A 15,500-nucleotide genomic window follows, 5' to 3' on the forward strand; every position below is an offset into this window, starting at 1 on the left:
GCTTGCCACGGAGGAGCTCTGCACAGAAACCTGTAGCGTCCTTCGTGAGGCGGTACGTGGGGCAGACGCTGAGTGCCCTGTAGCTGTCTGAGATGTCACCCTCTCTGAAGTAGACCACCACGTATTTGTGCAGATGAGCCTGGCTTCTCAGATCACTGCAGAAGAGGTTAAAAGCGAGGTGGAACAGGTCTCGGGAGCTCTCACAGGGGCCGCCCTCCTTCTCGTCACAGTTACCATCGCACGTGGTGTTACCATTGGAAAGAAGGAAAATGACCTTATCCGCTGCTTGCTTCTGAGTAGTAAGCCACTGCACGGGACCCATCTCGGCTATTTTCTTTTTCTGCCACTTCTCAAGGATAACTTCACTTCTGCAGCGGTTTTGAAGAAACTCAGTGAAGTAACAAACTGTGTGATGGAAGCATATTTCAGAAGGGTAAACCACAAGAACCTTAATGGAGGGCAGTAGCGTGGTAGTTGAGAAGGAAGTCTTCTTGATCCTTTCTGTGGGGGAGAGAAGCATTATGTCATCTCTGCACAGCAAGTAACAGGCTTTCACGCCTGTCGAAACCATGGCAGATAAATGACCCCTTGCTAGGGCACACTGGCTGAGCATCAGAGGTGTTACTACTGCCAGAGAGGAGAATATCCCTAAAGTTCCTTTCATACACATGATCTGAAATATACCAGTACTTAAACCTTAAAGATGCTGCAAAAGATTTATTTTCTAAGTCCCTGTCACTGAGTTCTCTTGATCAAGCCCATCCCTTTTCACATAAATTCACAGAAACTATTTAGGTTCAGAGTACTCTGTTTCAGGTGGGTGGTTGTAACTGTAGGATTTTCAGAGCCATACATAAAAAGGACAGCTGACCTCTGCCCTTTCACATCGTTTTGAGTTGCGTCAACTCAGTAGTAATTCCATCTTCTACCTGTAGGTGGTAGGGTTTCTTTACAGTTACATAAGGTTAAGTGGTAGGTCATTTCAGCTGGTCAACTGGAATTCTGTCCTATACATGGTACAGAATGGAAGCTAGTTATGAAACTACTGTAATGAATAGATAAAGGTCAAACAATTCCCACTAATAGAAGTATTTCTAAGGTCAGAGTTCGATACGGCTTGCTTACCTAAGAAAGAACACGGGATTAATCTTGTTCTATCTGTAACATCACAGACAGCTCAAACGCTGCATTTCCATGTCTGTGTGTGGAGGGGAGGGGAAAGCAGAGGTTATCAGCGGGCCTCCCCCTAGCAGTTTATATCAATACTGGTATCTGATTTCTCATTCAAGTGTTCAGTGTTTTTGGGTTGGCAAGATCCTTGTTGTTCAGTCACTCAGTCGTATCCAATTCTTTGCCACCCTCATGGACTGCAGCGTGCCAGGCTTCCCTGCCCATCACCAACTTCCGGAGTTTGCTCAAACTCCTGTCGATTGAGTCAGTGTTGCCATCCAACCATCTCGTCCTCTGTCGTCCCTTTTCCTCCTGCCTTCGATCTTTCCCAGCACTAGTGTCTTTTCTAATGAGTCAGCTGTTCCCATCAGGTGACCAAAGTATTGGAGCTTCAGCTTCAGCATCAGTCCTTCCAGTAAATATTCAGCGTTTATTTTCTTTAGGATTGACTGGTTTGATCTCCTTGTAGTCCGAGGGACTCTCAAGAGTCTTCTCCAACACCACAGTTCAAAAGCATCAATTCTTTGGTGCTCACCCTTCTTTATGGCCCAACTTTCACATCCCTACATGACTATTGGAAAAAACATAGCTTTGACTATACGGACGTTTGTCAGCAAAGTAATGTCTCTGCTTTTTAATATGCTGTCTAGGTTTGTTACTGCTTTTCTTCCAAGGAGCAAGCATCTTAATTTCATGGCCGCAGTCACCATCAGCATTTATTTTGGAGCCCAAGAAAAGAAAAGTCTGTCACTGTTTCCATTGTTTCCCCATCTCTTTACCATGAAGTGATGGAACCGGATGCCATGATCTTCATTTTTAAATGTTGAGTTTTAAGGTAGCTTTTTCACTCTTCTCTTTCACTTTCATCAAGAGGCTCTTTAGTTCTTCTTCACTTTCTGCCATAAGGTGTCATCTGCATATCTGAGGTGATTGATATTTCTCCCAGTGATCTTGATTCCAGCTTGCACTTTATCCAGCCTGGCCTTTCACATGATGTACTCTGCATATAAGTTAAACAATCAGGGTGACAATATATAGCCTTGATGTACTCCTTTCCCAATTTGGAACCAGTCTGTTGTTCCATGTCCAGTTCTAACTGTTGCTTCTTGACCTGCATACAGGTTTCACAGGAGGCAGATATGGTCATCTGGTATTCCCATCTCTGTAAGAATTTTCCAGTTTGTTGTGATCCATACACACAGTCAAAGGATTTCGCATAGTCAATGAAGCAGATGTTTTTTCTAGAATTCTCTTGCTTTTTCTATGATCCAGTGGATGTCGGCAATTTGATCTCTGGTTCCTCTGCCTTTTCTATATCCAGCTTGAACATCTGGAAGTTCTAGGTTCATATACTGTTAAAGCCTAGCTGGGAGAACTTAGAGTATTACTTTGCTAGCATGTGAAATGAATACAATTGTGCGGTAGTTTGAGCATTCTTTGGCATTGCCCTTCTTTGGGATTGGAATGAAAACTGACCTTTTCCAGTCCTGTGGCCACTGCTGAGTTTTCCAAATTTGCTGGCATATTGAGTGCAGCACTTTCACAGCATCATCTTTTAGGATTTGAAATAGCTTAGCTAGGATTCCATCACCTCCACCAGCTTTGTTCGTTGTATGCTTCCTAAGGCCCACTTGACTTCATACTCCAGGATGTCTGGCTCTAGGTGAGTGACCACACCATCGTGCCTATCTGGGTCGTGAAGGTCTTTTTTGTACAGTTCTCCTGTGTATTCTTGCCACAGTGTTTTTCTTACGCCTTGGAAGAATTTATTTTAAAAAAGTAGGAACTAGCGTAGATCAGCTATCTCGAATAAGGGGCAGTTTGTTATTAGCTGTCTTTGGACCATTGCAGTCTTGGTAGGTGCCTCAGTGATTTAAAGAAAAAGGTGACTTAAAAAGGTGAGTGAAATCCTCAGTCCCAACCTTTGCTTTACCCTTGCAGGTGTGATCAGTCTTTAGGAGAGCTCTAAGGTATTAAATAAATGTTGTCTGACTCTATTCTGATGCCAAAATGTGATTGCCTCTGGAGGAAGCTCCTTTAAAAGAAAAAATCAGCGTCATTCTTTAAAGAGCTGAATTATAACCCTTACCGTGCCTCCAGATCAGATAGATGCCAGCCACCAGCACCCATGTAGCCACAAGCAGAGCGGACAGGAGGAGAGGCAGCCAGCCACCCAGCACACTTCTGTCTGGGGAGAACAGAACTTATTTATCTTAAGCAGCACACAACCAGATTTTTCTCTTATTTGAAGACTAAAATTTTTATTTGACGCTTTGTAGACAAGTTTGGGTTCCTTCAAAGCCAACAGTCAGTAGATCTCTGCAGATCGGTATTTTTTTTTTTTTATAGAGTGTCCAGGTCTTTCACTAGATGCTCAAAAAGGAGAGGGGGCCCAGGAGTTTAGGAATGGTCCTTCAAAATCACTTTGGCCTTTTACTCCACATTTTCACTGTGGTAACCAGAGTTTACATTCAGGTTTTTTTTGTTGTTGTTCTTTGATGAATTAATGTTATTCCGGGTGCAATTACTTCATATAATACATAGTACGCATAGAGGGCATCTTTAAAGGCTGTTCTGTCAGACTGACAAATGTGAGGGTAATGCCACCCGGTCACAGGAATGCTGAGAGTCAGTTAAGCTCCAGGGTGTGAAACTGCTCAGGAATCCGTCGGCACTGTGCCCACACAGCAGGATTGTCAGGAGGCTGGGTATCTAAAAACAGCACCTTCCAACTTTTGACCCTATGCCGGGCTAGTTCCGGAAGCATTTAATTTGAAAGAACTAACATCATTAAATCCAGAGAGACATTCTCCAGAACAGGCTGCTCTCAGGCACCAACGAGGTGTGTCTCCCCGGGGCCACTATTCCTAATTTGTTATCCAAATGTCTGTGTGGCCGCATCGAGTTACAGTAACAGCCGGCCCTGGGCTACTGAGACAGATAAGAAAGTCAAAATGCAGTGAAATGCACGTTCCTTCATACACTCAGTCCTTTTACACCACTGACGTTTTTCAGCAGACCCTTGGGGTGTTCTGAACATCTGTTTTGCACCACTGATTTTTTTTCTTTCCCTTCTTCTGTATGTCCTGCTTGGTCAGGATTTTGATCTCATAAATGAAGCCTCATTCCTATTCCTATTGTAGCTGTTGGGCACAGAACCGCTATCTTTCCCTGCACCCTGTTCAGCACCCACAGGCCAGGACCCTCTCTCACTCTACCCCCACACCCCCAGCCTGTTGCATTCTGAATGGGGTAGGGCTGGGGTCCTTCCTGTCCTGAGGCTCTGTGCTGGGCACCTACCATGATCCTGAGGAGAAGAGACTCCCGTTTGTGGGCACTGCACCACGGTTCCTCTTTGTCGGATGCAGTCGTTGCCACATGTATGGAAATATGGAGTCAGCTAAGGAGAAGCAAGGGGCTTAGCATTATTCCTACTTTTCACCAGAACTTCTCATCCCTTTTTTCCTAGCTTCAACCCCTCTCTGGTATTGTAGTAAGGCGTTTTTTTTTCCCCTTGGTCATACTTCTGTTATAAAGCCCTAAAATCCAGACCAGTGACCTAAGACCAGACACCTACAACTCCTGGGTTATGGATCTAAACTTTGTACATGTTGCTGAGAGGTTTTGCATGCTCAGTTGTGTCCGACTGCAACCCCATGAACTGTATGTAGCCCACCAAGCTGCTCTATCCATGGGATTTCCCCGACAAGAATACTGGAGTGGGTTGCCACTTCCTTCTCCAGGGAATCTTCCCGACTCGAATCAAACCCGCATCTTTTGCATTGGCAGGCAAATTCTTTACCACTGAGCCACACGGGATGCCCACTAAGAGGTTAGTTTCCTTATCTAAAAGGGTTAGGTTGCATCCTAATACATAAATATGTCCTCAAAAAATAGGGCAGTGGGACGCCTCTTGACCTAATCAGCACTTTTAAGTCCCTTGGGACTAGGAGAGTCTGGTTCCTTAGAAAAGAGGTGCAGTTCTAACATGCTGATGGGTATCTGCTCCCCTGGGCATGTCTGAGTGCTGCCTTTATGTCCCCAGGAATGAAGAACAAAAGAGTCTTATATCTTGGGTGTGGCTCTGTTCCAGTGGGACCCTCAATAACATGAACTCGGAGCAGAAAGAGCCCTGAGAGCATCTGCTGGTCTGACTTCCGTTCTCCAGTGGACTAATCACGGGCCCCGAGAGGACAGAGTTGCCCTTCAAAGTTCATAAACCGATCAGGAATTTTACTTCATTTTGCAGTGGAAATGGAGGCTTGGGATAACAAAATGGTATTCCTGTCTCAGAATTCCTTTGTGGCTCTGTGACAGCAAATGGGAATAAAAACACATTGGAAAGTCATCAGCCACTCACAGAAGCCAAAGGGACCTTAACAATAAGTTCACCTTCCTGACCTCATGGATTCCCCATCAACATCACATAATGGCAGAGAGGCTGCTGGCAGAAGCGAGCCGAGGAGAGAACGCATCTGCTCCAACCAGAACGGACCGCTCAAAAGCAGCGAGTGGCGGTGCAGTGGGTCAGTGAGCCCCGTTCTGTCCCCGCCAGAGCATCTTGTTCAGCTTTACCTGGACCACAGCACCTTCACTCTCCCCAGTCACGTGAACCACCACGGAAGTTCGAGTTAGTTCCTTCTGGTGCAGGTGAGTGAGACAAAATCAAGAATTAGGAGCATAGGAGGGAGTAGGTTAAAGACTGCCAGTGAAGCCACTGCTCTTCCCAGACTGACTGGAACTCGTTAATTTGCGCGAGCCAGATGCACTCTGTACTTCTGAGACCTCTACCTTTGGTGGGTTTTAGGTTCACAGGGATGTTTCCAGAGATGCCCCCAGGGGGCTTGGTTTTGTTTTTTTTAATTAATCAAAATAGCCCAGCACGTTTGTATATCAGTCAGTCCTGCCTGTTGCTCTCTCAAAAGAGTCTGTCCAGGGAAGTTCCCCAAGGGAAGGAGAGCTGGGGGTGGAGGACAGGACTGGTCTTGAGGACATGAGGGGAAGAAAGCACCTCTGACACGTAGGAAGTCCCAATCACGGCGGTACTTTGGATGAGCGCCATGTATCTGTCTCCAAGGGGACTGGTGGTAAAATTCACTTCCACCGTGTTCGCGCTCCTCTTGCAAGCGGTGATGTTTGGCTTCCACAGACTTCCTGTGAGTCAGGAGAATCACAAGGATGGAGCTGCAAACTGAGCCCTCAGTTAAGTCCCCGAAAGGGCTTGACCAAAACAGATGTCTGTTCTGAGGCACTCCTCCACGAGATACAAGCTACTACACAGCGTGTCTTTTATTTATCATCTCAGAGTAACCTGCTGCCCAAGAAAGTTTAGTGACCCCACGTCACTGCTTTGCTGAAAACAGCTTCCCTGGGCTGACGGTGATGGGAGGCACAGGCCAGGTTCTACTGCTCTCTTCTACTCTCGGCATCCATTTGGAGTGAAGGGCTGGGGGTCAGGATTTCTCCCTTTCCGGGATGGGGAGCAAGAGCCACAGCTTAGGAGACATGTCTGAGTTTATAGAGCGAGTGAATTCAGCTAGAGCTAGAATACTCTGGATTCCAGAACTCCATCCATCAGCCTGCTCTGCCCCAGCTTAACCGAACGTCAGGAAATAAGGAAGTGCCTCATGGCTTAACAGAATACCCTGACAGGTCTACTCTGTGAGAAAAGCCAGTTGTTTCAATCATGTGCCTTGCAAATCAGCACTTGGTTCATTTCCAGGAACATGATATAGAAGAGCATGCATTATTTTCCCCACCCAGGAGGCCATTTCAAGCCCTCACTCCCAACTATCTTACTGTCTTTAGGGGTTGGGTCCCAGGACTGATTCAAGGCCCTCGGGCCCCCTACACCCCAAAGGGTCCGCCGCTCCAGATGCCAGCAGGGGGCTACAAGGAGGCGCAAGCTCCAAGTCCACCATCAGCAGGAGACACATGCTCGGCCTGCTGGGGTTCACAAGGACGCCTGTGGGGCGGGGGTGCCTAAAAGACAGGGGCTGGTGCCTCCAAACCATTAGCCTCATTAGCACCCTAAGACTAACATTACCCAGAAATGCACAGAAATCCTTGTAAACACCCTGGAAATTGGATGGTTGGGACTGATTAACCTGAAGGGGCTTATTTCAAAAATCAGAGGGTAGGGGCAGTTTCTAACAGGCTGCCTGTGAGCTGTGACCCCTGTGAGGTCACAGGTTGGGAGCATGCTTCTAGGCCATTACTTTAGCTAATGCTGCCACCTTGAATGTTTGCAAATCCAGGTAGGTCCCTGTGGCCACAGCTCAGTGGTGCTGGTGTCTGAGCGGGCGGAGGACTTTAATGGAGTCCCATCCAGGCAGAGAGGGCCTTTGTTTGGGGCTAAAATGTTACTTTAATCAAGGGAATGGGGTGTTTTTCCTGTGACTTGCTCACCGCATAAACCTACCAAGAGTTTGTCAGGTTGGGGATCAGCCTTCACTGAGCAGTTTGGATACATAACAGACCTACTCTAGGCCTCAGTTCCTTCATCGTAAAAAGTCTGATTGAGCTGTGCTGGCTCGAGCTATGGATTTCTTCTCATAACAAAAGCAAATGCTGAATTTACTTACCTGCCTCGATGCATTTTTTTTTATATTTCATTACATGGTCCAGGCACCCTGGAAATTTGAAAGTTTTCACATTTTAGAAAAAAGTAACCCTGCTCCACCCCAGTGCCAACACGTGTGCACACAACACATGCTTACACACCTGTAATGAATTGCCAGAAGATTTCCGATGAGGGCAGATAGCAGATGGAAATAAGATGCTAACATACTGTTAAACAGAAGACTATCTACCTGCGAAATGATAACCAGAATCTAATTTGAATACAGCCTTTATCAGAATGCTATCTGTGATCCCCAAGAGAAGACCTCGAAACCAGCCATGCTTGAAAAATGAGGTTCGGTATTACGTGTAGATACTGTCCCTTCCAAGAGGTGGAGCTTAATCCTACTCTGTGCCCCTCCGCCCCAGGGTGGGGTAGACTTAGTGATTTGTTTCCAAAAACTAGAGCTGGGGAAGGGAAAGATACTAGATTACATGGAGAAACCTGGCAAGACACCACTCAACAGTGACACAGGTGAGCATCACCCGTGAGGCTCTGTGCATGTCACCCGCCCCACAGGCGCCACAGGAAGAGTGCTTCACCTGTACAATTCTCATCAAACTCCTATATCCCCAGTCTGATCATGAGACAAACACCTGACAAGCCCAGATTGGGGGAACATCCTGCAGGAGGCATGGCCATCACTCCTCAAGACCCATGGTCGTGAAACACGGAAACACTAAGAGACCGCCACAGACCAGATGAGATGAAGAAGACACCGGGGACTAAATGCCACTGGGACAGAAAGACGACATTAGTGGAAAAGCAGATGAAATCCAAATAAAGTCTGGACTTTAGTTCATAGAAATACCAGTGCTGGACTCTTAGTTTTGACTGATAGATTGTGGTAACATATCCTATGTAAAAGAAAAGCCTTTATCAACAGTAAGAAACTGGGTGAGCACTATATGGGAACTCTTTGTACTAGCTTTGCAACTTTTCTATAAAAGTATTCCAAAATATTTTTAAAATGAGATTTGGTCTCACCAAGAAACCTGGGAACTACTGTGTAGTAAATGATGTGATGCTGAGAATACACTAGACCAGAACCAAGGAATGCAAACAGATTGGAAATTGCCCCCATTTGGCTTCAGTGGCACAGCTGGCACAGGGACAGGCGTGGGGACAGAACAGATGACCCAGCCCGAGCCGGAGTGATGTGGGAGCTGCTGGGGCCAGGCACCTTGCTGGGCCCTCCTCACCGAAGACCTTGTCTCATCCTCGCACTGACCCCATGTGTGATCGTGCAGGTGTGACACCAGAGGGCTGAGCATGTGTCATAGAGCAAGGGAAAGAACCAGTGCTCACCTCAGTGCCATCGGCCTCTCCTCCCAGCTCAGGGGGCAGACCCACTGGAGTCTGTACATCCTCAGAGACCAGCCACACATGGTCAAACTACACGTCCTGCCCAGAAGCTGAGACTGGAACAAGCGTTTTGTGTCGACCGCAGAGAATGGCAGATGTGCATCAGTCAAGAAGGACCAGAGTTTGACCAGCAGCTTCACTGCGCTGTGTGTGTAACCAGGGCAACTTCCTTAAGCTCCCAGTTTCTTTTATCTATAAATCAGGGCTGTCCCAACCTTGGGGGTTTTGACAGCCCGAGTGAGATGATGGGTGTCAAGTGCTCAGTCAGTGCCCAATGCACAGGAATGGGCTTTCCCCTCCGTTTCACCTGACTCAGTCCTCTCCTTGTGAGTGATGCAGTTGCTGTATCCCTAGTACACATGAGGAAACCGAGACTCAGCAAGGCCAAACATCTCATCCAGGGGACCTGGCCTGTCTCTACCAAACCACATACCAGATCAGGTGTCCCAGCAAGACAGAGGATAAGACAGGAGTGAGGATGTGTACCTGGGGAGGTGAAGTTCACAGCCATGGAGGGACCGTCCTCATTCATATTTGCATTGGGGATGTTATGGGCCCCAATGAAATAGACTGTGTTCAGCTCGACAGGAAAACCAATGTAGGAAAACGTCCACTGCAAAGCAAAGCGGGAACCCTTGACTTGCCACGTCCTTTCATCTATAATTTCATTCCTTAACCCACTGCTAAAACTTATGTCTCTAGCCAATGTCTACTAAGGAAATTGACCCCACACAGTTTGCCAGTGTAACCCACAGAATCAGAGAAGTGTAAAATTCTAGAGCCAGGATATAATTTAGGGTCAGTTTCCCTCACTTGGGCCCCCCCCTGCTGGCTCAAACGGTAAAGAATTTGCCCACAATGTGGGAGACCTGGGTTCAATCCCTGGGTCAGGAAGATCCCCTAGAAAAAGAAATGGCAACCCACTCCAGTATTCTTGCCTGGAGAATTCCATGAACAGAGGAGCCTGGTGGGCTACAGTCCATGGAGTCACAGAGTTGGACATGACTGAGCGACCAACACTTCCCTCACTTTGCTGATGGGGAAATTGAGGCCCAGGGATGCTAACTTGCCCAAGGCACACAGCAGAGAAATGGCCCCAAGTGGGATTTGAACCCGAACATCTAGGTTCCAGGTTGTAGCTGTCAGCAGCCTGTATGTGAATACAAATCCACACCCCCAACAAAGGACCCAGATTAGTGACAGCCCTCCCAAGTGTCTCCAAGTGCTTACTTTGCCACCAGAGGGTCTGGTCTGAGTCTGGAAGGCCTGAGTGTAATTGCACCTGATGCAGCTGTAGGACTGGAAGTGGCTTTTGCCCATCACGCAGATCTTGGTGGCCTTCAACAAGCGGATGCTGGCTGCCAATGTGGGTAAGAGGGCAGTTGTGTATTTAGTGCTTCCTCTGTAGCTGATTTGATGCTAGACAGCCTACCTGCCTTCACATTCACCGTGGCCCTCAGAGGTAGGCACTATGATTGTTCCCGGTTTACAGAAGGGGTAAGCGAGGCTGGGAATTGCAGGGAGCTGTGCCATAGCTTACAAAGGTCATAGGGACCATATGGATTCAGATTCCAAAGCCTTTCCTCCTCATAGGTGAGCCTGAGTTTCACAGGCACCTGCAAAGAGGAGGCTACCTTTACACTATCCTGGACCTCTGTTAAGAGGAACAGGTGTGCTGTGTGGAGCAGAGGCCTCTCAGAGTGTCCTCAGCAGCCAAGCCTGTTCTGTCCGTACCTTTATCCTTGCTGATCCATCCCTGCAATGCCTTTTCCTCCTGTTCTTGGCCTCACCAACTCTTTCTCCTTCAAGGCCCAACTCATGCACCACCATCTACAATGACAGCTAACAAACACAGGAGCTCACTCTATGCCAGGGATGAAGCCAAATGCCATCTAATTTACTGTGGTCTCACCAGGGCCCGCTCCTCCTCCTCTCCCCTCAGCCCCACCGAAGATGAAGTACAGGTCCCTCCAGGATTCCCCTGACAGTCTGTCTGCCTCCCCCGGCCCCTGAGAACCTGACTGAGCAGGAACTGGAGCTCGCTCACTTCCCCGTGCTTGGCACTCCCAGACTATGACCATATGGAATTTAGTGAGGGGACTCTACAGACATGAGCTTTAGGCCCCCAGTATTGGTTCATCCAAAGTGCCTCAGAGAAATGCTAGGACTTCCATGATGTCCTTTGGGAGATGGAAAAGTTATCTACCCAAGAGAATGTTTTCCTAAACCTGCAAGATCATCTCTGGCCCTATCCCGCTTCCTTCCATGAAGAGCAGTGTAACATGTAAAAAAGCACACCAACACCAGCACACCACCTGATGAGTTTTCGCACTTGTGCAGCCAGTACCCAGGTCAAGGAACACCCCAGGAGTGCCCCTCAGGCCTCCTTTCAGTCAGTCCCCACCCAAGAATGGGCTTCTCTGGTGGTTCAGATGGTAAAGAATCCACCTGCAATGCAGGAGACCTGAGTTCAATCCCTGGGTTTGGAAGATCCCCTGGAGAAGGGAATGGCTACTCATTCCAGCATTCTTGCCTGAGGATCTCATGGACAGAGTAGCCTGGCAGGCTACAATGAGTGCATAGGGTCACCAATAATCAGACATAACTGAGCAACTTTTACCCAAGAATAGGCTCTGTCCTGACTTCTGACTACATAGAGTAGTTTTGCCTGTTTTGCACTTTCCGTTAGTGGAATCATCTGGTGGGTAGGACCGCAGGCCTGCGTCTAGAGGTGTAAGTATGAACGCCCGAATCTGGCTTCTTTTGCTTGTGAGAGTCATCCACACATCGTTATAAATCATTCATGCTAATTGACATACTGGACTCCGTTTTGTGAATCTAAGTCTGCGGTCAGGCATTGAAGGCGTTTTGTTTTTGGCTGTTGTGAATACTGCTACTGTGCGCATTCTCGTCCGTGGCTTTGGTGCACGCATGGCATGTATGGTGGATCTGCGGCACGCATGTATGCGTTCTGCTGGGTATGCCGGGAAGGGACGTCACGGGCCACAGAGTCTGCCCATTTCTGCTTTAGTAGACATGTCGGGCCTTACCGTTGATGGATGCAGACTTACCATCTGCCCGGAGGATCCAGCTTATGTTCATCAAAATTGGAGAGTCCTCCAGGTCAACATTGCTTTTAATAGTTTCCACTCGGAGGTCCCTCAGGTCTCCTGGGGTCAGGGTGTGTCGGACCATCCATTCTGGAGACGGTCCTGAGAGAAGGCAAAACTTCCCATGATACCCTTTCCCCAGCCCAGTCCAATGCCACTTGCTCTACATGACCCACTGTGACCACCCTTCACTCACAACTCATCTCTTCTTTCAGCTAAGGCAGGCCAGACATTTCTCAGTGCTGGCTGATGTGCAGCCAAGGTGATGCTGAACCTCCTAGGCCCAACCTACAGGGCACATGTGCCCACTCTGGGTCCCTTCATACATATGTATGTATCTAATTTATTCGACATGTTTATTAGAATCGCTTCTGCCCACCCCCACACCTCAGCCTGGACTCCAGCCAGCTTACCCCCATGACTCCCCCTTCCTACCCCTTAGTCTCTGTCAGTACCATCTCTTCTCCAGCTCACTCTGTCCATCCACATTTCTTGGGCAGAAACACACCCATTCTTTAAATGCTACCATCTCCAACACTCCTTCTTCTCTAAAACATTTGCTTCCTGTTCCCAAGTGTAAATGACGTCCCTCCCATGGCACTTGATCTCCTGTGCCTCTTTCCAGCCAGGAGACCAGCCCACCCGAAACCCTGGGAGCTCTGCCTTGGGCAGATGGAGGCTTCACCCGCGCCTGGTCTTCGATGACCTACTGCCGGGATTCAGGTCCCCTGAAAGTCCAACTGTACTTCTGACGTAAAGCCCTGTTTCTAGCGCACCTACCGGGTTCAGAGCCACACTGAATTGTCTGCAAGAGAGAAAGAAACTGAGTGCCATGTTGAATACCAGCAAACCACAAGACTTCATTTGCCAAATTAGACAAAACACCATCTTTTCCCTTAAATGCATATACAAGTGGTGCATGTTCAAAGAAAGGCTGATCTGGTCCCACCTCACAATTTGGGAGACATTAAGCAGCCCTATGATAGGCTATGATGGGCCATAGATTAACCACCATTTACTTGAACGTCAAGCCTGGCCATCATCTCCCTTAAAGATCAAAGGTGGGTTTACACCCCTCTCTGCAGCTCAGCCTTCCCTGCCACAAGCAGGGGATAACTCTGGACCATCACAGAGGCCCCTTCACACTAACTGTAGCCTTCTAGGACAGTCTAGAATATTTATTGAGTTTCCCCAGGTTAAAGACAGGCTGTGCCAAGAAGAGCAGAAGAATGCAGTCCATGGTACCTTTCCAAGGTTCTTTAAAAAAATTCCCCTTCTGATATAAAAGGACTCACTCGAACTATTTACCAAATCATAAAGCAACTATGATTTCATTATGTTATCTTTTAAAAAGAACTTATAAAGAATATCATCAGTATCTAAGAAAGGCCAATATTAAATCCTTTGGATTAACTGCTCATGTCTTTTTATTAAAAAAAGTAATTAGTCCTTTGGTTTGGGAATAAAATTCAAGACCTAAAAGGAAGCAGCAAGTTCCCGTGACACAGATGACACAGTGTGGTTAAGTCCACCGGCTCTGGAATTTGAGCCCTTGCAGCCTCAACATTTCTCAACACCATGAAGACAGAAGGCAAGACTTTGTTGATTTGAGTTATATGAGTTGGGTGGAACTGTCAGTCGCTCATCTTTGTCTTTTTAAAGCTGAACTCCAAGGGATGTCACCAGACAGTTTTTAAAACAAGCCACCATGGTGATACTGGGAGCTAAGTTCTTGTCAAGGGGCTGCTGAGATAAATTTTAGAAAGAAGCAAAGCCACAGCTCTAAGCTTTGCACAGAGTTCAAGCTACAGGCCTAGTAGCAGGTACTGCAAAAGCAATGAATTCTTCCTCTAGGGGAAAGGTAGGGGTGCGGTGGAGTGAGGGGGTGGGCTCTGAACTGAGACAGGACAAGGAGAGGAGCTGAAGACATCAAGGCAGGGTATGCCTTTCCATCAGCAAATGACATCACGCTTTTATGCTGCATGCTATGCTTAAGGGCAGCAATATAGCTTCAAACGCTATTTTGCAAATGAGGTTTTGTTTGAAGACCCAGAAAAGTCCCTTAATCCTTTAAGGCAGGGGAAGAAGGGAAAGCTGCAGAGCTCAGGGGCTTAGCTCTGGGGACAAGGGCCCCAGTATAGCAAAAAGAACACGGCAAAAAAGGCGACTGGAATGTAGAAGCAGCTCTTGCGACCCCAGGCAATAACAACAGTGAACGCCTACTAAGTGCTAGGCTCTTTGCTGCTATTTTACGGCCCCTATTTTAGCTGTCCTTCACTAAATCCTGGTGAGTGAGGGATATGACCCTTCAGTTAGACAGATGAGGACACGAGGCTTATTGAGCATAGATGGCTGGATCAAGAACGCATGGTGACATCCGAACCCGTCTGATTCCCTCGCCCCAGACTTATGCAGTCCGACGCCCGATCCCGGCTTCAGACGGCCCTCTGCGAACGCCTCGGAGGAGCATGAGCTGATGGGTTGGGACGCCTTTGGGTCCGGGTTTGAGGGACCGGAACGCGGGAGAGGGGAGCGGACGGGGGGTGCTTACCGGCTCCGGAGGCACGGCCCCACAGCACAGCGCGGCCAGGCTCAGCAGTACTAGCGACATCGCGGGGCCACCGCCCACCACCGCGCGGGGTCCGGATCGGCATCGGGCCGCGCTCTTATCCAGGCGCCCGGGGCCACACCTCCGGGCTCCGCCTCCCCCAGCACCGCCCGGGTAGGGGCGGCCCTCTGGCGCCCTCCCAGGGTGGGGAATGTAGTGCCCGGCCTGCAGGGGTCGCGCGGGATCAATGCCCGGGTCCGAGCGTCTCCCGGGCAGCCACGCACGCGCCGGCCCAGCGCACCGGTGCGTGCGGTGAGCCAGATCGCACGAGTGCGTGCACGAGCCGCCCGCCCCACCCGGCAGGCCCGCCTGGCGCCCGCTCGCCGCCGGGAGCAGGTCTGGTCCGAGACGCCCGCGGTGCCCCTCCTGGCCGCCCGGAGCGCGCGGAGCGCGGGCGCTGCCGGTTAAAGTGTAGCGGGGCTGGGCCGGGCAGCCGGCGCCAGCTCCTCCGACTCCGCCGCCGACCGTCCCGGCACTCGGACCGACCTGCCCACGGTGAGTAGTGGGGAGGCGCTCGACCAGGGGCCGTGGCCGCACTCCGGAGCCCGCGGCCGGGTCGGGCCGGGAGGTCAAGTGGGTCTGGAGAACCCAGGCTGGACGCCGAGGTTGGCCACCCCCCCACCCC

The 15,500-nt window shown here is 49.1% G+C and overlaps 2 protein-coding genes across 6 annotated transcripts in view; one reads left to right on the forward strand and one right to left on the reverse strand.

Annotated features, from left to right (window-relative positions):
• Positions 1–14,899, reverse strand: part of IL17RB (interleukin 17 receptor B) — a 16,457-nt gene extending 1,558 nt beyond the window's left edge. Inside the window, exons 1-11 of one of the 5 annotated variants that reach the window (XM_010851673.1) lie at positions 14,819–14,899; positions 13,048–13,072; positions 12,229–12,369; positions 10,388–10,515; positions 9,644–9,770; positions 7,755–7,802; positions 6,182–6,324; positions 5,746–5,811; positions 4,471–4,570; positions 3,260–3,358; positions 7–501 (exon numbers count right to left, since the gene is read on the reverse strand). In XM_010851673.1, the coding sequence (XP_010849975.1) occupies positions 7–501; positions 3,260–3,358; positions 4,471–4,570; positions 5,746–5,811; positions 6,182–6,324; positions 7,755–7,802; positions 9,644–9,770; positions 10,388–10,515; positions 12,229–12,369; positions 13,048–13,072; positions 14,819–14,878 (1,432 nt within the window). In that variant the 5' untranslated portion in view covers positions 14,879–14,899. Of the gene's footprint in view, positions 1–6; positions 502–3,259; positions 3,359–4,470; positions 4,571–5,745; positions 5,812–6,181; positions 6,325–7,754; positions 7,803–9,643; positions 9,771–10,387; positions 10,516–12,228; positions 12,370–12,952 lie in introns of all 5 variants that reach the window. The other 4 variants (XM_010851676.1, XM_010851674.1, XM_010851675.1 and 1 more) reach the window with 4 other exon arrangements.
• A 269-nt stretch (positions 14,900–15,168) lies between these two features.
• CHDH (choline dehydrogenase) overlaps positions 15,169–15,500 on the forward strand; it is a 92,339-nt gene continuing 92,007 nt past the window's right edge. Inside the window, 1 exon segment of the mRNA XM_010851934.1 lies at positions 15,169–15,370. The gene's annotated coding sequence lies outside the window, so the exon portion shown is untranslated.

This window comes from Bison bison, unplaced genomic scaffold (assembly GCF_000754665.1).
Source record: "Bison bison bison isolate TAMUID 2011002044 unplaced genomic scaffold, Bison_UMD1.0 scf7180017864304, whole genome shotgun sequence".
In the NCBI taxonomy this organism is placed as follows: Eukaryota; Metazoa; Chordata; class Mammalia; order Artiodactyla; family Bovidae; genus Bison; species Bison bison.